The sequence below is a fragment of the Nyctibius grandis genome, chromosome Z (assembly GCF_013368605.1).
Source record: "Nyctibius grandis isolate bNycGra1 chromosome Z, bNycGra1.pri, whole genome shotgun sequence".
NCBI lineage: Eukaryota > Metazoa > Chordata > Aves > Nyctibiiformes > Nyctibiidae > Nyctibius > Nyctibius grandis.
In genome coordinates, this window is record NC_090695.1 from 62,215,561 (window position 1) to 62,240,615 (window position 25,055).

Genomic DNA, 25,055 nt, shown 5'->3' on the forward strand with positions numbered 1-25,055 from the left:
AGTTCAACAAGGCCAAATGCAAGGTCCTGCATGTGGGTCGGGGCAATCCCAAGCACAAATACAGGTTGGGTGGACAATGGATTGAGAGCAGCCCTGAGGAGAAGGACTTGGGGGTGATGGTTGATGAGAAGCTCAACATGAGCCATCAGTGTGTGCTTACAGCCCAGAAGACCAACCGTATCCTGGGCCGCATCAAAAGCAGCGTGGCCAGCAGGTGGAGGGAGGTGATTCTGCCCCTCTAATCTGCTCTTGTGAGACCCCACCTGGAGTACTGCATCCAGCTCTGGGGCCCTCAACATAAGGACATGGAGCTGTTGGAGCGAGGTCAGAGGCGGGCCACAAAGATGATGAGAGGGCTGGAGCCCCTCTCCTACGAAGACAGGCTCAGAGAGTTGGGGTTGTTCAGCCTGGAGCAGAGAAGGCTCCAGGGAGACCTCATAGCAGCCTTCCAGTACTTGAAGGGTGCCTACAGGAAAGCTGGAGAGAGGCTTTTTAGAAGGGCAAGTAGTGACAGGATGAGGGGGAACGGTTTTAAACTGAGAGAGGGTAGATTTAGATTGGATATTAGGAAGAAATTCTTTCCTGTGAGGGTGGTGAGACACTGGAACAGGTTGCCCAGAGAAGTTGTGTCTGCCCCCTCCCTGGCGGTGTTCAAGGCCAGGTTGGATGGGGCTTTGAGCAACCTGGTCTAGTGGAAAGGTGTCCCTGCCTGTGGCAGGGGGGTTGGAACTAGATGATCTTTAAGGTCCCTTCCAACCCAAACCATTCTATGATTCTATGAATTACAGGTCCTTGCAGGCTTCAGACATTTCTCTGCTCAGTGTCAGTGACATTTCTGCCCAGGCTGTGACCTGGTAGAAGAGCTAACTTCAGAAACTTGTTTTGGGTGCTATAGCCTCAGCCTGGAACTTCCCTAGAACAAGTTACAGCTTTGGGTGATTTACATGCAGAATTTAGTCAACTTTGGGTGAAAGTTGAAAGTGGCATGAAACTCCGTTCCAGAAATAGTGTAAAAGTTCTGCTAAAACATTCCTCCTACAAAGGAAAGCAGCTGTAAAACATTTGAAAAAAGTTAGGGGAAGGGAGAGTTGAACAATGCTTTGTGCATATTCATTAAAAAAAATATAACTTTAAAAAAGCTGCTGCTGCTTGTTTGCATGTGGCATTTTTTTTCTGCTTCATAATGGCTGGACCAAAGAACTGAAACTGTAGTCAAAATATGATATTTCATTGTTCCAAATCTTTGAAATTTAAGAAACTGTCTAAACAGTAAATGCCAAGCAGACACAATGAATCCCTTATCAGCAGTAACTATGTATCTGTCTCACCACACTAGTGGTAACAGGGCGATTCTCACTAGGTATCTGTCCTTCCAGGTGTGTGTGTTTTTTCAAGGATCAAAATTCCAGTGCTATAGCTGACTGTGTATGTGGGCTCCTTGGTTTTGTGGTCATGAGCTTTGGATTATGGTCTGTATGTTGGGTGGTGGGGGAGGGAGGGGTGTTTAACACCATGACGTACTGGTCCTGCTGGAACTGGTTCCCTTTTTGTTCCCCTGGCTCAGAAGCAGCTTCTCGAAGTCTCTTACATTAGTAACCTAAGTTGTAACTTACTAGCTTTTAAAATGGACAAACATTATCTGCATACATCTTACTCAGATTTCTCTGAAATTTATGAAACGGATGTAACATTCAAAAATAGATAGTGTAACTAAATGGAGGCAATGAACAGAACCTAGAAAGAGAATGTAAAATCTGAGTAGATTGTAAGAACTAAATTGCAATAAGTTGATGCAAGTGTAGTAAAGTGAAGGCCTCGAAATAACAATGTTTTAAATCGGATGGGAAGAAAAGTGATGGAGACTTGACACAGATTCTGTTCATAAGAAGTCCTTCCAGGGAAGATTGATCAAGCCATTCTTGCAGGGAAGAAAACTTTCATATTGCTTCTACAAAGATTATTCTATGCTTGTTTATTATGTTGCTATAGCAAAGACTTCTTTCTAAAATATTTGTCAGTAAAGCATTTACACTCTTAACTTCTCTTCTAGAAATATAGTGTAGTGTTATTACAAACTTGCATTTACAACTGTAACTTTTTCTGTTGATTATAAAACTTAAGTTATCCCTCCTACACCCAGGTTTAGCTTAATGTATGTGTCATTAGTTGTATTCATCTATAAATGAAGGCCTGTCCTACCTTTTTTTGTTGTCAACTACAAATATGCTTCAGGAAATTCTCACCTTCATTTGTTACACTACTATGACAGCTGCTTCATTCTCATCTTATACACCTGCAATTATTTAATATTTCTTTTTAGGCAAGGCGTGCCTTGAACTGATCAATGAAACCTGATGTAGCGTGGAGATTCACTTGGCAGTTTGAGAGATCCAGCAGTCTTTAGTGTTTTTCTCCAGATCAGACTGACAAAGTTTGTCATTAGTGTAGCCCTAGAAATATGAATAAAACTTCATCAGTCACCTGTATATTGTTTGAGAGCATTTCTTACCTAGCAATATTGCTTTAGACAGCTAGATTGTACAACCTCCCCTGGCAAAGCTTGAGGCTATGTGCTCTTGTCCTATCGCTAGTTGCCTGGGAGAAGAGGCCGACTCCCACTTCACTACAACCTCCCTTCAGGTAACTGTAGACTGCAATAAGGTCACCTCTGAGCCTCCTCTTCTCCAGGCTAAACAACCCCAGCTCCCTCAGCTGTTCCTCGTAGGTCAGACCCTCCAGACCCTTCACCAGCTTGGTCGCCCTCCTCTGGACTCGCTCCAACACCTCAACATCTTTTTGAAGTGCAGGGCCCAGAACTGGACACAGGATTCAAGGTGCGGCCTCACCAGTGCCGAGTACAGAGGGACGATCACTTCCCTAGACCAGCTGGCTACACTATTCCTAATAGAGGCCAGGATGCCATTGGCCTTCTTGGCCACCTGGGCACACTGCTGGCTCATGTTTAGCTGGCTGTCGATCAGCACCCCCAGGTCTCTTTCCGCCGGGCCGCTTTCTAACCACTCTTCCCCCAGCCTGTAGTGCTACATGGGGTTGTTGTGGCCAAAGTGTAAGACCCGGCACTTGTTCTTGTTGAACCTCATGCCATTGGTCTCGGCCCATCTATCTAACCTGTCCAGATCCCTCTGTAGGTCCTTCCTACCCTCCAGCAGATTGACACTCCCACCCAGCTTGGTGTCATCTGCAAATTTACTGAGGGCACTCAATCCCTACATCTAGATCATCTATAAAGATATTGAACAGCACCGGCCCCAGAACTGAGCCCTGGGGGACACCGCTAGTGACCGGCCGCCAGTTGGACTTTGCCCCATTCACCACCACTCTCTGGGCTCGGCCATGCAGCCAGTTTTTAACCCATTTAAGAGTCCACCCATCCAAGCCCTGGGCAGCCAGTTTGTCTAGGAGGATGCTGCGGGAGACAGTGTCAAATGCCTTACTGAAGTCTAGATAGACTACATCCACAGCCCTGCCCTCCTCTACTAAGTGAGTCACTTTGTCATAGAAGGAGATCAGGTTGGTAAGCAGGACCTGCCTTTCATGAATCCATGTTGGCTGGCCCCGATGCCCCGATTGTCCTGCATGTGCCGTGTAATGGCACTCAGGATGATCTGTTCCATCACCTTGCCTGGCACCGAGGTCAGGCTGACAGGCCTATAGTTCCCTGGATCGTCCTTCCGACCCTTCTTGTAGATGTGCGTTACATTTGCTAATTTCCAGTCAGCTGGAACTTCTCCAGTTAACCACGACTGTAGATATGGTGCTTAGGGACATGGTTTAGTGATGGACTTGGCAGTCCTAGGTTAACAGTTGGAGTTGATGATCTTAAAGGTCTTTTCCAACCAAACCTATTCTATGATTCTGTAACTTCAGATGACCATAATTTAAAACTGGACACTTCTACATGATCTTTCTTGCTTTCTTTCAGTCCCTTTTCTGATACTCTAGGTGAGGTTGCCAAGATGAAACAAAGAAGTAATCTGTGCAAATGATGCAGAACCTTATTCTGACAGATGGTGCTTGAAAGGCACCGTGCTGGGTTTGGTCCATTGACTAAAGACATAAGGTTTTTCAAGATGATATCAAATCCTTAAACACTGGCTGTCTTCAAGCAGCTTAGGCTTTTGTTTCATAGAGATAAGTAGTCTGTTAAATCGTGATTGTTTTTTAAAACATAGTTCTGTATCTTAATTCACGTGACACATGCAAAGCTGGATACAGCTATGGTATGGAAGTAATCAGTAGAATGGTAGAAGCGGGTCATTAGGCGATACGGCAATTAGACAGAAACTGCTTTGATTCTAATTTGGGATTTTTTTTTTTTGTGTGTCTTAACCAGCATTGTTCTTTTACACTTAGCTTACTGAGCATTTATCATCTTGTTAGTCATCCAGTCTACCAAGAATTACATATTGTATTTCACTCACTGGGGTTATAAAGATGTCCTAGGGTGTGATCTTGGGGAGACAGGAAGCAAGTTTGTTCTGTCCTGGTTTTGAATGGGAAATGAGCCTAGGTTGGAGTGATGGTGAGAAAGACAATCAGCTTTACCAAGATGTTCCCCTATTTCAGTTGTTCTGTCACTTTGGCTTTCTGAGCCCATGTTATTCAGTGGTAGGCTAGTCAAAATACGTAAAAAATTCCAGTGTATTTTTCTTCCATTACTTATTTTTAATCCTCTTATGAGTTCATGGAGACTTCTGCTGTTGATTGTTTTGACCTGAGAATTACATGGTTGGACTATATATTGTGTGAAAAGCCACCTTCTCTTCTGAAATTAGGATCCATTTATATCCTCTGAGTTGTCCCTAGTTCATTCATTGATATGAATGCATGATAGTCAAGCAGCTGTTAAGTGGAGGGTACATAGTATTTTATTTTTCTGTTTGTGTGGTTAACGTTGCCATCTATTTGTATAGCATACTTTTTCATATTCTTTTAAAACATAGTTATTTTGCTTTCAGGTGATGAGCATGGTATCAGGATTTGCACCACTGATTTCTGCAGGTATTTTTTCAGCCACCCTGTCTTCTGCATTAGCATCTCTTGTGAGTGCACCTAAGATCTTCCAGGTAAGTGTGGAACTAAAACTATAATCTTTTAAAGAATAATTTCAATTAACTTTTGAATCAGAATTTTCGGAAGGGGACTCTGACATACTGCCATCATGATTGATACCAGTTGAGATCAGTAGATTGATCTAATATTTACCTGTTGCTTAGAATGAGAGAATAGTGTGTTACTCTTAGTAAACGTAGCTAGACTTTGATTAGTTCCAGATCTCATGTGTTTCTGGTTAGCTGAGAGATTAGTTGTGGTGTAGCTAATGTTACAGGAATCTACAAACTCCTTTAGATGTTTTTTGTTGTAAGTAACAGTGGAACACCTACAAAGATACAAGATTAGTTAATTTCTCAAAGTAGTCACAGAAGGGGAGACAGCATGAAGTAGAACCTGTAGCTGTGGAATCTTAATCCTCAGAGAATACATTATCAAAATAATTGTATACTGGTTCTTGCGTAAATCATTTACATTGATTTTGTTGGTGTTCCTGACTGTATTTTGCTGTACCTTCTTTTTAACCATTTAATCTCATTCTTTGTCTTACAAGTTCTCTTCAATTGGGTAAAACTTTAGTATTCTCTAATGACCTTCTTTCCCAAAAGTACAGTAGGGAGTCAAACATAAGGGATTTTGTTGTAGGCTAGAAGCACTAGTGGTGATGCAGAGAAATAGTGTATGCACTGGGCAAACTTTCCACTTTCTGAGAAAACATTGTCTCTGAAGAAAGACTCTTTGTGATTGTAAGACACCAGTAAAGTAAAATAGTCAATTACTTAGAGAAGAGCAAAGCTTGTTCTTATAGATAAAAGTTACTGAAGGATAGTGCTGCCTCCCTGGGGCACGGGTAAGGGATGTTGCCAGGAGGATTCCTGAACTGGTGAGGCCCTCTGACTACTACCCACTATTAGTATTCCAGGTGGGTAGGGATGAGATTGAAGGGAGAAGTCCCAGGGCAATCAAAAGGGACTTCAGGGCCCTGGGGTGTTTGGTAAAGGGGGTAGGTGCGCAGGTGATATTCTCTTCAATTCCTTTGGTATTTGGTGAAAATAGGGAAAAGACTATGAAAGTACAACAGATTAATAAGTGGCTAAAAGACTGGTGCCGGAGGTGGGATTTTGGGTTTGTTGACCACGGGGCGGCTTTCATGGCACCGGGCCTGCTTATGCCGGATGGGGAACAGCTGAATCAGAAGGGGAAAAGGGTTATGGCCCAGAAGTTGGCAGGGCTGATCAAGAGGTCTTTAAACTAGGTTCGATGGGGGAGGGGGATAAGACCAGGGCAGCCGCAAATGAACCTAGGGGCAACAGGCTTGCGTCGGGGGAAAGGCCGCTAGCCCAGCTGAAGTGCGTTTACACCAATGCACGCAGTATGGGCAACAAACAGGAAGAGCTAGAGGCCACTGTACAGCAGGAAGGTTATGATGTGGTTGCCATCACAGAAACGTGGTGGGATGACTCTCATGACTGGAGTGCAACTATGGATGGCTATAAGCTCTTTAAGAGGGACAGGCGAAGCAGGAGAGGCGGTGGGGTAGCGCTGTATGTTAGGGAGTGCTTGGACTGTGTTGAAATTGAGGAAGATGATGAGGTTGACAAGGTTGAATGTTTATGGGTGAAGATGAGGGGGAAGGTCGGCAGGGCGGACATTACAGTGGGAGTCTGTTATAGACCACCCAACCAGGATGAGCAGGCGGACGAGGCGCTTTACAAGAGGCTGTCAGAAGCCGCCCGGTCACCGGCCCCTGTACTCGTGGGCGACTTCAACTTGCCGGATGTCTGCTGGAAATACAACATGGCAGAGAGGAAGCAATCTAGGAGGTTCCTCGAATGTGTGGAGGACAACTTCCTCATGCAAGTGGTAAATGAGCCCACTAGAGGAGGGGCCCTGCTTGACCTGTTTGTGAACAGAGAAGGACGAGTGGGAGATGTGAGGGTCAGTGGCCGTCTTGGGAATAGCGACCACGAAATGTTACAGTTTTCGATAGTGGGGGAAGTAAGGAGGGGCAAGAGCAGAACTTCTGCCTTAGATTTCCGGCGGGCAGACTTTAGCCTGTTTAAGAGGCTGGTGGACCGAGTCCCTTGGCAATCGGTCCTGGAGGGCAAAGGAGTCCAGGAAGGCTGGACATGCTTCAAAAGGGAATTGTTAAATATTCAGGAGCAGGCTGTCCCAGTGTGTAGGAAGACAAGCCGTCGGGGAAAAAGACCGGCCTGGTTAAACAGGGAACTTAGGCTAGAACTTAAGGAAAAAAAGAGAGGCTATTTGCTCTGGAAGAAGGGTCGGGTAACTTGGGAGGTCTATAGGGACGTGGCCAGGTCGTGTAGGGAGAAGAGTAGAAGGGCCAAAGCTCAATTAGAGCTTGATTTGGCTGCTACAGTCAAAGATAACAAAAAAAGCTTTTACAAATACATCAACAGCAAAAGGAGGGTCAAGGAGAGCCTCCACCACTTGCTGAATGAGGAGGGTAGTGTAGTGTCCGGGGATGAGGAAAAGGCAGAGGTGCTCAATGCCTTCTTTGCCTCGGTCTTTAATGTCAAGATCAGTTGTCCTCAGGAGACTCGGCCCCCAGAGCCTGAAGTTAGGGATGGGGGGCTGTGTGAACCTCCCAGGATCCAGGAGGAGACGGTTAGTGACCTGCTGTGCCAGTTGGACACCCACAAGGCTATGGGCCTGGATGGGATTCACCCCAGAGTAATGAAGGAACTGGCAAATGAACTTGCCAAACCACTCTCGATTATCTACCGGCAGTCCTGGTTAACTGGAGAAGTTCCAGCTGAATGGAAATTAGAGAATGTAACGCCCATCTACAAGAAGGCGATCGGAAGGACGATCCAGGGAACTATAGGCCTGTCAGCCTGACCTCGGTGCCAGGCAAGGTGATGGAACAGATCATCCTGAGTGCCATTACACGGCACATGCAGGACAATCGGGGCATCGGGGCCAGCCAACATGGATTCATGAAAGGCAGGTCCTGCTCGACCAACCTGGTCTCCTTTTATGACAAAGTGACCCGCTTAGTAGATGAGGGCAGGGCTGTGGATGTAGTCTATCTAGACTTCAGTAAGGCATTTGACACTGTCTCCCACAGCATCCTCCAAGACAAACTGGCTGCCCAGGGCTTGGATGGGTGGACTCTTAAATGGGTTAAAAACTGGCTGCATGGCCGAGCCCAGAGAGTGGTGGTGAATGGGGCAAAGTCCAACTGGCGGCCGGTCACTAGCGGTGTTCCCCAGGGCTCAGTTCTGGGGCCGGTGCTGTTCAATATCTTTATAGATGATCTAGACGTAGGGATTGAGTGCACCCTCAGCAAATTTGCAGATGACACCAAGCTGGGTGGGAGTGTCAATCTGCTGGAGGGTAGGAAGGACCTACAGAGGGATCTGGACAGGTTAGATAGATGGGCCGAGACCAATGGCATGAGGTTCAACAAGAACAAGTGCTGGGTCTTACACTTTGGCCACAACAACCCCATGTAGCACTACAGGCTGGGGGAAGAGTGTTTAGAAAGCGGCCCGGCGGAAAGAGACCTGGGGGTGCTGATCGACAGCCAGCTAAACATGAGCCAGCAGTGTGCCCAGGTGGCCAAGAAGGCCAATGGCATCCTGGTCTCTGTTAGGAATAGTGTAGCCAGCTGGTCTAGGGAAGTGATCGTCCCTCTGTACTCGGCACTGGTGAGGCCGCACCTTGAATCCTGTGTCCAGTTCTGGGCCCTGCACTTCAAAAAGATGTTGAGGTGTTGGAGCGAGTCCAGAGGAGGGCGACCAAGCTGGTGAAGGGTCTGGAGGGTCTGACCTACGAGGAACAGCTGAGGGAGCTGGGGTTGTTTAGCCTGGAGAAGAGGAGGCTCAGAGGTGACCTTATTGCAGTCTACAGCTACCTGAAGGGAGGTTGTAGTGAAGTGGGAGTTGGCCTCTTCTCCCAGGCAACTAGCGATAGGACAAGAGGGCAGAGCCTCAAGCTTCGCCAGGGGAGGTTCAGGTTAGGCATTAGGAAGAATTTCTTTTCAGAAAGGGTTATTAGACATTTGAATGGGCTGCCCATGGAGGTGGTGGAGTCACCATCTCTGGATGTGTTTAAGAAAAGTCTGGACATGGCACTTAGTGCCATGGTCCAGTTGACAGGGTGGTGCAAGGGCAACGGTTGGACTCGATGATCCCTGAGGTCTCTTCCAACCTGGTTGATTCTGTGATTCTGTGATAGAATATTGGAAATGCAAAACGTCAAGATGCAAAGACAATTGAAAATAGAATTAGTACGTGGTGGCTGTAAACCTTCTTTCAGGAAGATAATGTGCAGTGGAAGCTGACATTAGTAAGGATAGATTTTGAACAAAATGTATGCTGACTCTCAAATTTTATTTTTTCTTAGGCTTTGTGCAAGGACAATATTTATCCAGGATTTCAGATGTTTGCTAAAGGCTATGGGAAGAACAATGAACCACTGAGAGGATATCTTCTAACATTTTTAATTGCTCTTGGATTCATACTAATTGGTTAGTTTGAAATTACAATAAACCTCAATATCCTTTTGTCCTTTACAAAGTATTTTATTCCATCTCATGACTTGGTGACAGTGTCCCTAGGGGTTTAACACACAGCTTAATTCTAAGCCAGCATTCTAAATCTGTTTATTTTGAGGGTTACTTTCTCCTGTCTTCTAGATATAACTCTGTCTAGAACTGTAATAAATTGAACTGTAGCAGTACTGTACTTCTCTTTTATAACAGGTATCTGTCTTTAGATACTATCAATCAATAAAAATACACCTTTTGTTTGAGGTAGAGAGATGTTATATCTTGTAAATGTGAAAGCTTATTTCAGATTTTTAATAATTAGAAACAGCTTCAGTAAATGGCAAACTTGCATGAACAATACTTTTTAAAGTGTGTTTTTCTGTTAAGTTACAAACAGTAGAGATGAGTGCTGATTACTGCTGTTGCTGAAGGTAAAGAAAGTCTAGGGAGAATTACGTGTGTTCTATGTAGATGGCAAACTAATTGTGCTGTGTCCATCCATGAGTCCTGTACCAGTGCTTTTAAACTTCTCTTCCCAGTTAGCTCTTTCATCCTTCCCCAAGTCTGCGTAAGGCACATGTGACATCCCTACTATGGCATGCTGACTGGAAGCTTGATTTACAGCAAGTAGAAACTTGCGGACTAACATGGCACATTCTGCATTTTGATAATTATTTTTTCAGTGGTGAGATTACACATACAGATATTTTGTACCATGCTGCCTTAAGGAAAGGAGAGCATCAAGGTTCTTCCATCTCTTTCACTAAAGAAGTTGTATTCATAACTTTTGTGATTGTATTGTTCTGTAATAATGCACTATACTAGGACCGTTGATGCAACTTTTCATTTAAAATGCAGGCAGATGAACATGTTTGTCACACTGCTCACACTTTGTCTACTGTTGCCATTCACCATAGCTGATTTGTCTCTTAAACTTATTAGTATCTTGTTCTTTGCTGATTGAGAGTTGAGCTAGAGATGTACTGCAGATGTATTAATGCTCTTATCTACTGTTTCTGACATTTCTTCAGAATCAAGTGTATTGGAGCACTGTTTGGTCAAGCCATGGTGGGAAAGAAATTTTCTTAATGAATTATTTTGAGAAAGTATAAAGTGCTTCAAAAGTGGTAGTCCTGGAACACTTGGTAGTGTGGAATAATGTTTATATTTTTAAAACTGAAAGTTAACACTTCCTGCCTATTAGAAGATAACTAGTAAATTAAGAGACCATTAAGATAATAGCTCTGTCTGTTGAACAGAAAGTACAAACTGCTTCTCCTCAGATACATCAGAAAATAAGGTTGGTTGTAGCAGATTTTTTACTCTGGAATCTGCAAAGCTATTGGATATCTTTCATAACAGCTTCCTTTGTTTTTGGTTTTACAGCTGAACTGAACGTCATTGCTCCAATTATTTCTAACTTCTTCTTGGCCTCATATGCCTTGATTAACTTCTCTGTATTCCATGCTTCTCTTGCAAAATCTCCAGGTAGGAACTACATTTTGCGGGTCAGAGTTTAGCCTGCAATTTCTTTATGCGTAAATACAATTTAAAAGGTAGTAATATAAATGAATGTTTAGTTTAATTTCTATTTGACTCTCATGGTGCATCTGAATTACAAGCATAATATAGTGTGTATGTGGGTCTTCTGAAATTTTGAGGACTGAGTGATCCAGTAGAGCTTGGGAGCTACTAATTTTGTCATCTTTGCTGAGGGAACATGAGATAATTCAGTGTTTACTCAAACTCTTGAAGAAAGCTTTCTTGCTAATTCAGTCAGTATCTGGCATTCAAGAACCACCCTTTTGTGGTCTTTGGAATTCTCTGTTAATATGTTTCATCTTCCAGTCCAGAAGAAACTGGAATTGCAGGTGGTATTGGCACATTTTTATAGCCTTTGGTGTGGGAGGCTAGTTAAATTATAGGAATAAGCCAAAACCCAGTACTTGCAGAACACATGTCTATCATACCCAGTCCACTATGTATTTGTACTGAAATAATGGCCTTAAAAGCTCCTTAAGTTGATGAACTGCTAGGTGTCATTATTTTGCCAGAGAATGTGCGTAACTATGTTTACAGGACAGTTCTGTGTGTAATGCATTTGTTAATCTTAGGTGTGTTAGTGGGGGTGGTGTGCATGTGTATTTACCTGATCTTGGATAAACTTGTGACAAATTAGGATGTAAACCAGTGACAGTCCAGTATTTTGACATACTTAAGCTCTACTTAGATATATCTGTCCTTTTCCTTTTCACGTGGTGAAAATTTCTGGCCATGTGAAAACAGTAAAAATACACAACTAGAAACAGTGGTATGTGAGAGAGCAAGTCACGAGCTGATGATTCATATTATACTACCTTTGAAATCTACAATCAATTGTCAGGTAAGCTATTGCCAAAGGTTCCTGTAGCCTGATTCAGTAGACATACTGGCACAAGCATCTTCAAACTTTCCTTTTGAGATATGCTTTTAGAGGGCAAAATTAGGAACATTTACCTACCTATGTAAGAAAGATGCAAATTCATTTGAAAGGTGTTGGAAAATTGAAAGCTTAAATGTGCCAAAGTATTTTGTACATTACTGAAACTGTGTCAGACATCCATACGAAATGTGTTGCAGAACACTAGGGAAGGAAAAGAGGAATAGCGCTTTCCTTCTCTGAGTGGTGATTAAATTAATTTTCCCCCTCTTTGTCTTCTATCCTCAAATTACATTTTGACTAGGTTGGCGCCCTGCTTTCAAATACTACAATATGTGGATTTCTCTTGTTGGAGCTATTCTGTGCTGCATTGTGATGTTTGTCATTAATTGGTGGGCAGCACTTCTGACATATGTCATAGTCCTTGGACTCTACATTTATGTTACTTACAAGAAACCAGGTATATATGGGGGCTTTTTGGTTGTGGTGGGGAAAAAGGGATGTAGAAGCGAAAATGTGAAGACCTTTAGGAAAAAAAAAAGATAAATTATATCTGTTTGGCTGACTAGTTTAAACTTCTGTTTTAGCCTTTTTAATTGTAATGAAATGTAATTATGCCTGTATAGTCACTGCTGTTGTTCCCCCACCTCCCAGATTATCATGATGCATGCCTTGCACTTTAAACATAAACATTTGAATGAAAATTGGAGGAAAAGGTGCATGTGGAAAGAGCTGGGGTTGCAGCAACAAAAGCAGAAGGAAAGCATGTTACGTTTTGATAGGAAATGAAAGAGAATATTCCCTTACCTTTCCAAATTGAAAAGGAATTTGAGTGGTGGTTGGCTTTTCAGTAAGCCATTCCTATAGATGTGAACAACAATTTATATACTTTCTCCCTTCTTCTAAGAGCACTGTATGATCATAAGTGCAAGATGGAGAAGAACTGAACCAAAAAGTGTTCCTGAAGTTGAAAATAAGGAAAACCCTGCATCCTGGGCTATGAAGATTATGAAGTACTTGGATGATCAATTCATTGTAGTTATCAAAAGATGTATTTGGGAACAGATAGGATACTGGGATCTTTCCTTTCATTTCCTTATAAAAATAATAATCTCAAAGGAAGCGCTTAATCTCACGGTTTTTCACTGAAAGTATTTGACTGTGTTTAGGCAGTGTTTTGAGATTACTTTTTCCTTTGCTGTGTTATAAAATGACTAAGCACAGCATTTTTTCCTGAAATGTAATTTTCTTTTACTCTGAAGTTGTCACAATCTTTGAAATGCTGGGGAAAAAAAACCCCTCAATTCTTTCTTCCTTTAATTGTAAAATACCAAACTCTAACATGTTTGCTAAAACTTCTACAGAAACGTTATCTTTAAATAGAATTGCCTATTTAGCTGTAGGGTTTGACTAGTACTGTGTAGAATATACCAAGATGCAGCTTAAATCTTCTGTGTTTTCAGTTCATATTAGACATTTGTTTTGTGATCATGTCGTTTTACAATGAACAGCTTTAAATAAAATAGTGGAACTTCAAATCTTCCAACAGATGTGAACTGGGGATCCTCAACGCAAGCTTTGACGTACTTGAATGCACTACAGCATTCTATTCGGCTCTCAGGAGTGGAAGATCACGTGAAAAACTTTAGGTAACAGTTAATATTAAAAACATAGGAAGTTATTTCTGTGTATTCAGTAGGGTATTGTCACAATGTTTGCTGTCATGGTTTCTGTTAAATGTCTCTTCATCTCCTGTGGGTTATAACAACTTTCATTTCACTGCCATGGACATACTTACATTAGTATTTTATTTCTGATGAAGAGTGCACTGTAGAAGCAAGTCTATGGATGATGCTTGCTTATTGTTAGGTGCCTCATGGTTTGCATCATGAACCGTGAATTGCATTCCTCTTTGATGAAACTGAACTGGAAGATAGGATCCAAACTGCTAATGAGCATTCAGTCTACATGCTTGGGATAAAACTGATCTAACCTAAAATCCTCAAGATGTGTGTACTGTGGATGTTGTCCTTAACACCAGCTATTTCACATTAGACATACTGTCCCATTGTACTTCAGTAATGGCAAACAGGCTACACGAGTTTTTCACACAGCAGAAGAGGAGAACTGATCTGTTGTCTGCCAGCATGGCTACCCAAGAGGCAGTTTTCTATCCTATAGTATTTATGCTGCTTTTCTGGAAGAAGCTGTTCTAGAAGAAAGATACTTCAAAAAATTTTAACAAAAAGTATTGGCTTAAACTAGTTGCTCCAAATAAATAGAATCATAGATTGAACATGACTACCATGTGGTCTTGTCCAGTCCTCGACTCAACTGACTCACCATAGATCCAGCTGCAAAGTTAGATCCAACTTTAATGTTACATCAGATTGCTTAGGGCCATATCCAGTCAAGTTTTGAGTATTTCTAAGCATGGAGGTTTTGTTGCCATCTTTACAAATAGAGCAGTTACCTCCTACATGCTGCCTATGCCCAGCACAGGATTTCTAGTGTTGACACTTAGTCTAGCAAATCTCTATCATCCCTTGCAGCTGTAAGAAGTGTATTACTCTGTTATGCTCAGTGTATTCTGTTATGCTCAGCATATTAGCAAGATAATCTAGCTACTAAAATCTTCTGTTCTCTGTGAAGGGAGACTTTGCATACTTAAGGCAGAATTTAATAAGGAGTGAGTTTAGGGAGAGAATCTTGATACAGCTGCCATTCTCTGAGGTTAAGTCCAGAAGGCAGAACTTGGCAGCAATGCAGTTTTTCAAAGAAAAGATCTATGGTATTTCCTGTCAGTTGGGAAAATACTCCAATTGTGACCCCTAGCCTCTCTTGGAAGTGACTAAATTTTCTTGAAATAGTACAGGACAAGTACTTAAAATGTCTGTGTTGCATACATACAGACAGTTGAAATTAGATTTGTCAATCAGTCATGATAGGTACCAGCACAACCTCAAAGAATATGACAGTAAAACTAAATTACAAATGTATTAATATGAGTATTAATGGGCTTCCCACTTCCAAACTGAAGGCTTGACTGTTGTAGGTATAACACAAAACTTGAAGTTTAATTATGAAACAGTTCTTCCTTCTGAAGTCCTAAGTCCTAATGTGACATTAAAATCCGTGATTTATTTACAAATACTGTATTACCTATTATGTCAAGCTGCATTGTTAACATGAAGAAATAGTCTACGTTCAGAAACTTGTTTATGGCTTAGATATCAAGAGCAGCAATTTTCAGACTTCCCCTAATGCAAATCTAAAGGCTGGCATTAAATAATTTGCATTACCTAACTGTGATTAGTGTTGCAACCTCACTTCTGTCTGCTGCGAGTCTATTTTGGGTTGCAAACTTCAATGTAGAAACAAGCCTTACAGGAAAACTTTTACCAAGTGTAACTTTCTGCTTGTGTTGATACAGTAAATGAATGCTCTGCTGATCAGTATGTATTTAGGATTGCATTAGAAGTACTTCTGTTCTTTTGTTTGGGAAGCTAGTATATAGCTTTCTGAATTTTAAAGTACTTCAGTTGTTGTTCTAAGGAGATAGAGAACTTAATGTAAGCCAGTTTTAAGCACAGTGTCTTTAGGAGAATTATTTTTTGGCCTGTTACTGGTTTCTAACGTATGGCAAAACATATTTTGAGTTCTATAGATACATTCTAAACCAGAGCAGTTCAATGTTTGTTAATTTTTTATAATATAAGTTTGCAGATGACACCAAGTTGGGCAGGAGTGTTGATCTGCTTGAGGGTAGGAAGGCTATGCAGAGGGATCTGGACAGGCTGGATCAAGGGGCCGAGGCCAACTGTATGAGGTTCAGCAAGGCCAAGTGTCAGGTCCTGCACTTGGGTCACAACAACCCCATGCACCGCTACAGGCTTGGGGAAGAGTGGCTGGAAAGCTGCCTGGTGGAAAAGGACCTGGGGGTGTTGATCGATGGCCGGCTGAATATGAGCCAGCAGTGTCCTCAGGTGCCCAAGAAGGCCAACAGCATCCTGGCTTGTATCAGAATAGTGTGGCCAGCAGGACTAGGGAAGTGATTGTCCCCCTGTACTCGGCACTGGTGAGGCCGCACCTCAATACTGTGTTCAGTTTTTGGCCCCTCACTGCAAGAAAGACATTGAGGTGCTGGAACGAGTCCAGAGAAGGGCAACAAAGCTGGTGAAGGGTCTAGAGCCCAAGTCATATGAGGAGCGGCTGAGGGAACTGGAGTTGTTTAGTTAGGAGAACAGGAGGCTGAGGGGAGACCTTACTGCTGTCTACAGGTACCTGAAAGGAGGTTGTAGCGAGGCAGGTGTTGGTCTCTTTTCCCAAGTAACAAATGATAGGATAAGAGGAAACGGCCTCAAGTTGTGCCAGGGGAGGTTTAGGTTGGATATTAGGAAAAAATTCTTCACCGAAAGGGTTGTCAAGCATTGGCACAGGCTGCCCAGGGAAGAGGTTGAGTCACCATCCCTGGAGGTATTTAAGAGATGTGTAGCTGTGGTGCTTAGGGACATGGTTTAGTGGTGGACTTGGCAATGTTCAGTTTATGGTTGGAGTCGATGATCTTAAAGGTCTTTTCCAACCTAAGTAATTCTATTATTCTATGATTCTATTCTATGATTCCAATATAGAAAATGAACTGGAGCTGCTATAGAGATCAAGACAGATGACTTTACGTGATTCTTACGATATGAAAAATTATCTCTTGAAATGAATTCTGAAGTCTGGACACTTCCTCTTTTAAAATTTATTAGAAAATTGTCTAGAATAACTTACTTGCAGTTGTTTGACTCCACCTTCTGAATGATAGTCATTTTTAGTAAAGCGTATGATTCCAGTTTTTCTCTTGGGCACAGAAGAAACTAAGCTAGAAAATACAAAGGGATGTGACTTACAAATAGGGGGAGAAATTCATACCTCTGACCTAGTCTTGTCTAAAATCCGTTTCTGATCTTTCTAAATGTGTGGAAAAAAACCAGACAACTCCAGATGAAATTAATTCCAACCATTTTTTTTCCCCTCATCTATTCACAATTCTAGACCTCAGTGCTTAATTATGACAGGTGCTCCAAATGCACGTCCAGCTTTGCTTCACCTTGTCCATGCTTTCACCAAGAATGTGGGTTTGATGATCTGTGGCCACGTACATATGGTAGGTATATTCTGTCTTTACTTTAAAGTTACCTTGTGGTTCTTGTTTGTGTGTGGGTTTTTTGCTTTTTGGGTTTTGTTTTAAATGAAAGCATCATTAGACAGAGAAGTGCAAAAAAAGAGATGTACTGGTAGGATCCACTCATGTATGGGTCATCACTATTCCAGTTAGGTATACTACAGGGGAAGCTTTGCAAAATTACTGCCTTTGATCATTTGATGCTTAAATGCTGAGGAAGCTCTGTAGGAGTAAAGTGAACACTGGTTTACATCCTGGGTCTCTTTTTGTCCGTGTGTCATACAGTCTCATGTACTCTCTCATGCTTTGGACAGAGCAGTTGGTCAGAGTGATGCGCAGTATACAGCTAGATTTCCTCTCAGTGTTAGTTTCATGGAGATTAATTCCTGTGTAGATTTCTTACAAAGCCTGGTCTAAAATAAGCATTCTTGAGCAGTAAATTCAGTATCAGTTTAGCCAATAGTTAAAAACTGCTCTTAACCTTTCAAGTAGTTTTTCATTCCTCAGTTACCAGATGCATATCATTGGCTGGTGAAACAGTAATGTGAACAGGTATTTCCTTTCCAGTTCCCTTTCTGCCCAGCCCCTGTTATTTCACTAACTTTCCCTGTTTTTTGTCAGGATATGAGGTCTGGGTTCTTTGGGGGTTGGGGGTGTGTGAGGGTTGTTCTACAAGGACATAATTTCAGCAGTTCTTACTTTTTTTTGTTTGGTTTTGGGGTTTGTTTTTTTTTTTAGGTAGTATCTTCTACAGCAGACCTGTAGAGGTTTTGGGGTGGAGGGAAGGAAGCAAGCTTCAAGTAACTGTTCCTCAAAATTATGCTTGTCATGAGTTGTCTTAACTGTGATGTAAGGTGGCTGTCATACTATGGTCTGTACCAAAACTTCAGTTAGCTACAGAGAGGCTGTTGCACCTCTGTTTACCATAAACATTGGTAAATACATTTTAGCATCTTGGGATTGTGTAGTTAGCTTCATATTTCAAGGCCAAACTTTTTCTGTCACATCACAGAAAATTTAAGCAAGTGTAACTTTAAATACAAAGATTGTTTACTCTTAAATATGTTTAAATTTACCATACTTACTAAGTATGACTTGCTTCTGATCTAATGAACAAATAATAGCAAGTCAAATTAATGCAATCCACAGAACATTCATTTTGGTAAGCAAATATTGGCCAGTTTTGTCCTCAGAAACTTTAATTCTTTTAATTCCTTTCTATACAAACTTAAAATGAGTGCAAAGGACAGAAACTGAGTAATACCAGAGAGGTCAGATATCACAGATGGAATTACTGGCTTTTAAACGTAGGGCTCTACTGAAAAGAACAAGGTAGTGTCATCCTTCTTGTAGGAAAGCAATTCTGATTAGAGATTTTCTGGGAGCATATCCTATCTCTATTTAAAATTGCTTTCCTGCAAGAAGGATGACACTACCTTATTCTTCACTAACTGACCATTTGGTCAGAGTCTGTATCCTTTTGCAAACTGTATCGTTTTGCAAAAGCTGGGCTACTGTGTTCTTGATTATACCTCCTCCTGTATTCTGTATTTTGATGTCTAGGAGGAACACCATGTTTGTCTTGATGGAAGTAATAAAAAGAAAGTATTTAAAGAGGAGATTACTTTGGCTGCAACATAAAACTGCAGAAATGACGCTACCGTGACAAAGGCTTTCTGATTAGGATTATGTACACACATAGGCACACTTGTACAGCTTGAAACAAATATTCCCATAAAGCCCAATATTAAGTCATCCTGTATCTGTCTGTTTCATTACAAAGCCCTTTCCTTTTATAACAATGTTACACTTTGGAGGACATGCTTATGCCACCTGCTGGGGAAGTGGGTTGTGCTCTGCAGGAACAAGATAGCTAAAGCTTGAGCAACTTTCTTCCTAAAAATGAGAATCTGGTTCCCTCTTTGCTGCTGATAATGCCTGGTATTTTGATGTTTTGGGTTGGTTTTTTTTTTGATAGTGTGGAAGCACATTTTGAGGTTCTTCAAGTTTGAATTGGATTCTAGCAGTGAAATTAAAAAAAAAAAAGGGGCGGGGGGTGCTTTATTAGTACTCATGCTCATAATTCATGTTCCCTCTCTTTTTTTACTTACTTATTTTGAAAGGGTCCTCGGAGGCAAGCCATGAAGGAACTGTCAACTGATTTGGCTAAATATCAGCGATGGCTAATTAAAAACAAGATGAAGGCTTTCTATGCACCAGTGCATGCAGAGGACTTGAGGGATGGAGGACAATACTTAATGCAGGTACACCTCTCAATTTTTTTTTTTTAAATTAAAGTAGTGAAGATGAACGTCAAAATTGGAAGTTTTTTTATACTTTGAAGTATTTTCATTATGCAAAGTTAGCTTAAAACCTTGATGAAAAATACGTTGTTTTCTGCTTAAGAAAAGAATAGAACCTTTAGTTGTTTCAATAACATGTTTTTTAAAAAATATTTTTTGTTCTTCTTAGGCTGCTGGTCTGGGTAGAATGAGACCTAACACCCTTGTTATTGGATTTAAGAAAAACTGGAGACAAGGTGACATGAGAGATGTTGAAACCTATATAAATTTATTCCAGTAAGTAGAAAATGTGGAGGTGTAGCTCTTACATTCTATTTCAGTATGTCTGGTAGTAGGTCAAGAAGATCTTAGTCGCATTAAGTCTCTTCCAGGTAGACTCAGATTTTCCATATTGCTGGTCCAGCAGTCTTCAATACCTTTTTTTTTTTCTGATATGGAAATTAATAAGCAAGTCTTCATAGTTTAAACAAATTAGGTTTCTATATAATAACTTGTTCTGCCTCTAGAAAGTGTTGTGGCAGTGGTCTGAGATTTAGGAGTTACTGTCTTTAGAGATGGAACTAGTGTCCTATGTGCCTGTGTGCTGAATTCTTTAAAGCATAGTTTCTCTTGAAAGCAGGGTTATTCCTACCCTACTTCTGTACAGATTAAGTGTAGTAGGGAATGAATCAACTCTTATGCAGAAGTTCTATCTTCATTAAACCTTGCTTTCATGTACAAGAAATATTTTACTTCACAAGATACACAGCAGTGACACCCAAAGTAGTATGGTAGCTAAAAAGAAGATGAGAAAAGAAATCCCAGTGTAATTTGACAGTGCGGAAAGGTAGACCAGTTCTGGCTTAAAAGTTTAATACAATAGCTTGTGCTACAAACACTTAAGAAAAACAAAACTTGCTTCTTGCACTTACACAGAGGGTTTTTCAGTGTATCTTGTCATCATCTGTGCAGAAGTTGACTGATGTGTTCATGGGGAGAGAGGGAGGAGAGGGAATAGATCTCTCTTCTATGTTTTGCTTTTCAGGATATGGTGTTCAGTTCATTGATGCAGTTGATAGTTTGGAATTGAAACTGAAACTGTAACACAAATTTATGATCTGGGAGTTTAAATGGCAATGTTTAATCATTGGAATTTGTTCAAAGAGGGTAGGTAAAGTAGGTCCTTTGGGAAAGAAAAAGTTGTAAAATATTTTGGTTTTGTTCCTTTTGTTTAGTGATGCCTTTGACATTCAGTATGGTGTAGTTGTCATCCGCCTAAAGGAGGGCCTGGACATTTCTCACCTTCAGGGCCAAGGTAAGATTTATTTTGTTTCATCTGGTGAATAGCTGTTATTCCCTTTTTAATACTGCTTTCTGAAAATACTAAATGAAGATAAGTTATGAAAAAAAAACAACAAACCAAAACACCACTCCTCTTATAGAATAAAAATCAGTTGAAATTAGCAAGTCTGAAATGTAAAATAAGAATAACCCAAGTTCAGCAACAGAACTTGGTTTTTTGTGTGTTTCAACTTTCTGTATTTGTAAGCTGTATATAGTGGTTTCCCAAGGATTTCCTGGTTTACTGAAACAAATTAAAGAGGCTGCCAAATTAGTATCAAGTATTTGGGACTCAAGTCTAGAATCATGAAAATCGCAACAAATGTGCATGATCCAAGGATGCTGCGGGTCTGGTGTGGGTTGCCAACCCCTACACACGCTAGTTAAGAGACCTCAGCAGTACTCTGTCTAAGTTTGGAAATGTTTTCTATTTTCAATATAGAAGACTTGGTTGTGCTTTGTAGGTAGTGGTCTTAAGCCAAGTGGTATAGTTTTAGTTAAATTTAAAGCAGAATAATGAAGGAAGCCTATGAGCTTTGGCAGCAACTGTCTACTGAATTGATAATGTCTAATTTGTTTGTAGCTTGCTCCATACAACGTTCCTACAATGAGGAAGAATGCTTGTGACACAAGTTCTGTATAAGGGGGAATCCTCCTGAAAGAGGGCAGGGTTGTTCCTTCACTGGAAACATATGAATGGCTTAGGATTTGGGGAGAGGCAGAGAGTCTGTCACTGTGTGCAGAGGAGTATGAGAAACAGCAAGGAGTGAACCTGCAGTGTGAAAACAACACTGCTGAGAAGACTGGGAAATACAACACCAAGGTGTCAGAAGAGTCTTAGTACCCACTGGGGACTGTGGGTTTACTTTAACTCTTGACAGCCACCAAGTATCTCCACTGAAGCCAAACCTGGAAATAAAAAACCTTGGCTATAAGACATACTTGATCTGGGCCTTGTCTAAGGCTCATCTTCCTCTTGGAGTTAGAGTGGAAACAGAAAATGTTTCACCAACTAACTCTTTTTTTCCTCCTGGTTGTACTTCCTCAGTATGAGCTAGCTCTGTTTTATGTTTAGCCAGTGGTAATACAATCAACACCCAAAATCTGGGAAGGAAGTAGCAGGAAATTACAGCGCTGCTCAGAGGAGGAGCCTCTTTGTACTTTGAAGCAGTTCATACAAGATTTCCTTTGTTGTTCTTTCCCCCACACACACACCTTTGCCATAACTTACCAGTTACAGTAGAGTTTAACTAACTGTGACCCATCTCAATATAGTCACATACCTTTGTTGATACCATTTGGAACAATTAAGTGGTTTATAATGTGTTTCTTTGCTTTCTGAAAGAAGAGTTACTGTCATCCCAAGAAAAATCTCCATGTACCAAGGATGTCATAGTAAAAGTGGATTATAGCAAGAAGGCCGAGACAGACACTTCTATAGCTTTTGCTCCATCGTCTAGTGAAAGAACTCCCACTCTCCATAAAGGTAATTTGCTAGTTAGCAATGAAATTTGAGTCCTTTCTCTCATTCCCTCTTCAGTTCCTCTGTCCCCTCACCAAGGAATTATTTAAGGGATTTTTGTGTCTGTGGAACAGAAGTGTGTCATGCATTTCTAGTCGTTGATGTCTAATCACTTAAGTACTTTGGTTTAGAGCTCAACAGGATGTAAAATAAATCTTTCATGTCTATTGCCCTAAGTAAAACAGGTGGTAGACAATGACCTACAATGGATTTTCTTTGTTAATCAGTTTAACAGGCATTAAAAATTGCTTGAGAATTGTGCCACACATCTACATATTAAGTGTGGTTTGAAGGGTGCTAAATTTATGAAGATTTTTTCACCTCAGACTAGAATATTCTATGCATGTTAACAGACACAAATCATTCAGGGTATTTCAACATGACAAATGTTTTTTGTCTTCTTTTTAAAGTAAAAGCTTGGAGTGACCTAATAGTTAAGTGAGCAATGTGATTTTTTTTTTTTTTTTGAAGTAGAAATAAATCTCAGGATCTGGTAGACTGCATTTGTGTGCTTTTCTTTGTATGAAAACCCATTTCATTCTACATCTTTATTTTCTATTTTTTTTTATGTATACACTAGTAGTGTTTTCAGTAGCATCACAAAGGAAATTAACCTTTTTATTTTGTATCTTTAAAAATCTTCCAGAGGAGGACGAGGATGGAAAGACTCCAACACAACCACTGTTGAAAAAAGGCAGGCATTTTCCACCTTTTTGTGTTAAATCATTCTTTCGCATTGTTAATTTCAGTTTTCCTTTTGTACTCCTTTCTACACGTGTATATGAGAGAGAGGAAAATATCAACCTTGCAATGTTAATTTGTTTGTTCATATCTGCTTTGGAATGTGCTTCATTTTTAGGGATTAGGCTATGGAAAAATGCAACTTTGTGGAAACTCCCAGAACAAGTTGCTACTGAGAAATGATTGTGTATGTGTTTCAGATACAAATGTTGGGGGGAGAGAGAGAGATATAAAAACTTTTGTTCTTAAGTAACGTTTGAAATGTGTTCAGAAGCTTGCTTAGTTCTCTCTGTCTCAGGTATCTGTCTGGGTCCTTACTTGACTTAGCGTTAAGGGAAACACTATCTAAGGTATAGTGGAAGTGCTCCATCAGTCCATTCAGTAGATCTTCTAAAGCCATAGTTGTTGCTGTGTTACTTGGAATTGCTCAACAGCTTGCAAATTAAGGCATAATATAGCCACTCAGTGAGATTAGCATCTGAAATAATGCGAAGTAGTCATTCAAATGAACAGCACTTTGCGGGATTAATTGAGCAGTTTTCACTTCCTGGTTTATTTCAGACTTTTTTTGAGTTAGAGCAAGTATTTTTGCCTTAACTAAGATTCATCTAACTTGTTTTGCGTTTTCTTCACCACTTCAACAGCTAGAAGCTGTTGTTTTAATAATGGCAAGTGAGATTACATCTTGAAGCACAACGTGGCAGTTTGGAAAAAGTCCCAGTATGCAGTAACGTAGTATAATAATGTAAATCAGTCACAGATGTACTCTAAACTTAAAAATTCCTATAAAATAAGGTCTGAGATTAATATCAAACTCCTGGCTCTTGTTCAAACTGAGGTTTTAATAAAGGGAAGGGGGTTATTTGTTTCTGTAATTAAAAAAAATATTTACCTATATTAATCTAATTGAAAATGCCATTGTTTCGTTCTCAGCAAATGCAATAACTTTGTTATACAAAATAGTCTATATTGTGCTTCAGAGCCTTGCACATGCAAAACAGTACTTGTTGCAAAAGATAGAGTTCCAATATGCAGAACTAGCTTTTCACCACATGCTTAAAGAAAAATGTGTTTAAGGAAAGAAGAAAAGTGCTTAGGACATGGTACTTACTTGTAAATCAGTATCTACATGTTTTTAGGGAAGTTCTGTCATATGCAAGAGGTAGCAACAGTGCATGACCTAACTCTGAAGTATGTATGCAAGGTTAGTTAAATTGTCCAGGCAAATGATTGTATAAAGATCTTACAGATGCTTTATTTGTCAAATGTCTGCTAAATGACTTTGAGATTTAAATCTTCAACTGCTGAAGTTACGAGTTTGCAGAGTCCCTAAATATAGCTCCATATATATCCATTCAGTCAAAATTTGGAGTTGGGTTAGGGAAGGAGAAACAATTTTTATTTAAACTTAGAGATATCACAAAATGTTAAGAAGTCGCATTTGATGAATTTTAGGGAGGTTAAGCAAAACACTTCAGAAATGAAATTTCATCATACTTTTTTCCAGATTCAAAGAGCCCATCTTCTCCTTTAGACTTGGCTGACCAAAGACTTCTTGATGCTAGTACTCAGTTTCAGAAGAAACAGGGCAAAAGCAATATTGATGTCTGGTGGCTCTTTGATGATGGAGGTAATGTGCTTTATACTTCAAAAAGAAATGTTGAAAAAAAAATTATTGAAGTGATTTTGAATTAACTGTTAGTAGATATCTTTCAGTCAGTTCATATATATAGATTATAAATTTGTACTATTACACTCTAACACGATGCTATGTTTTCTGAAACATTCCCAAATTCTGGTCAAAATGCAGGTTTGACACTGTTGATTCCCTATCTTCTTACAACCAAGAAGAAGTGGAAAGACTGTAAGATCAGAGTGTTCATTGGTGGAAAAATAAACAGGATTGATCGTGACAGAAGAGCGTAAGTTTACCTTCAAAAATTTCACTTCAAATGCTAACGGAGCATGTTACACAGTAGATGACTTTCTCT

At 40.5% G+C, this 25,055-nt stretch overlaps 1 protein-coding gene across 1 annotated transcript in view; it reads left to right on the top strand.

Annotated features, from left to right (window-relative positions):
• SLC12A2 (solute carrier family 12 member 2) overlaps positions 1-25,055 on the top strand; it is a 70,841-nt gene that overhangs the window by 37,615 nt on the left and 8,171 nt on the right. The window contains exons 11-23 of the mRNA XM_068422042.1: positions 4,980-5,087; positions 9,445-9,568; positions 10,976-11,077; positions 12,313-12,468; positions 13,558-13,657; positions 17,049-17,160; positions 19,302-19,442; positions 19,651-19,757; positions 20,696-20,775; positions 22,147-22,287; positions 22,970-23,017; positions 24,572-24,694; positions 24,875-24,986. Of these exons, the coding sequence (XP_068278143.1) occupies positions 4,980-5,087; positions 9,445-9,568; positions 10,976-11,077; positions 12,313-12,468; positions 13,558-13,657; positions 17,049-17,160; positions 19,302-19,442; positions 19,651-19,757; positions 20,696-20,775; positions 22,147-22,287; positions 22,970-23,017; positions 24,572-24,694; positions 24,875-24,986 (1,454 nt within the window). The remainder of the gene's footprint in view (positions 1-4,979; positions 5,088-9,444; positions 9,569-10,975; positions 11,078-12,312; positions 12,469-13,557; positions 13,658-17,048; positions 17,161-19,301; positions 19,443-19,650; positions 19,758-20,695; positions 20,776-22,146; positions 22,288-22,969; positions 23,018-24,571; positions 24,695-24,874; positions 24,987-25,055) is intronic.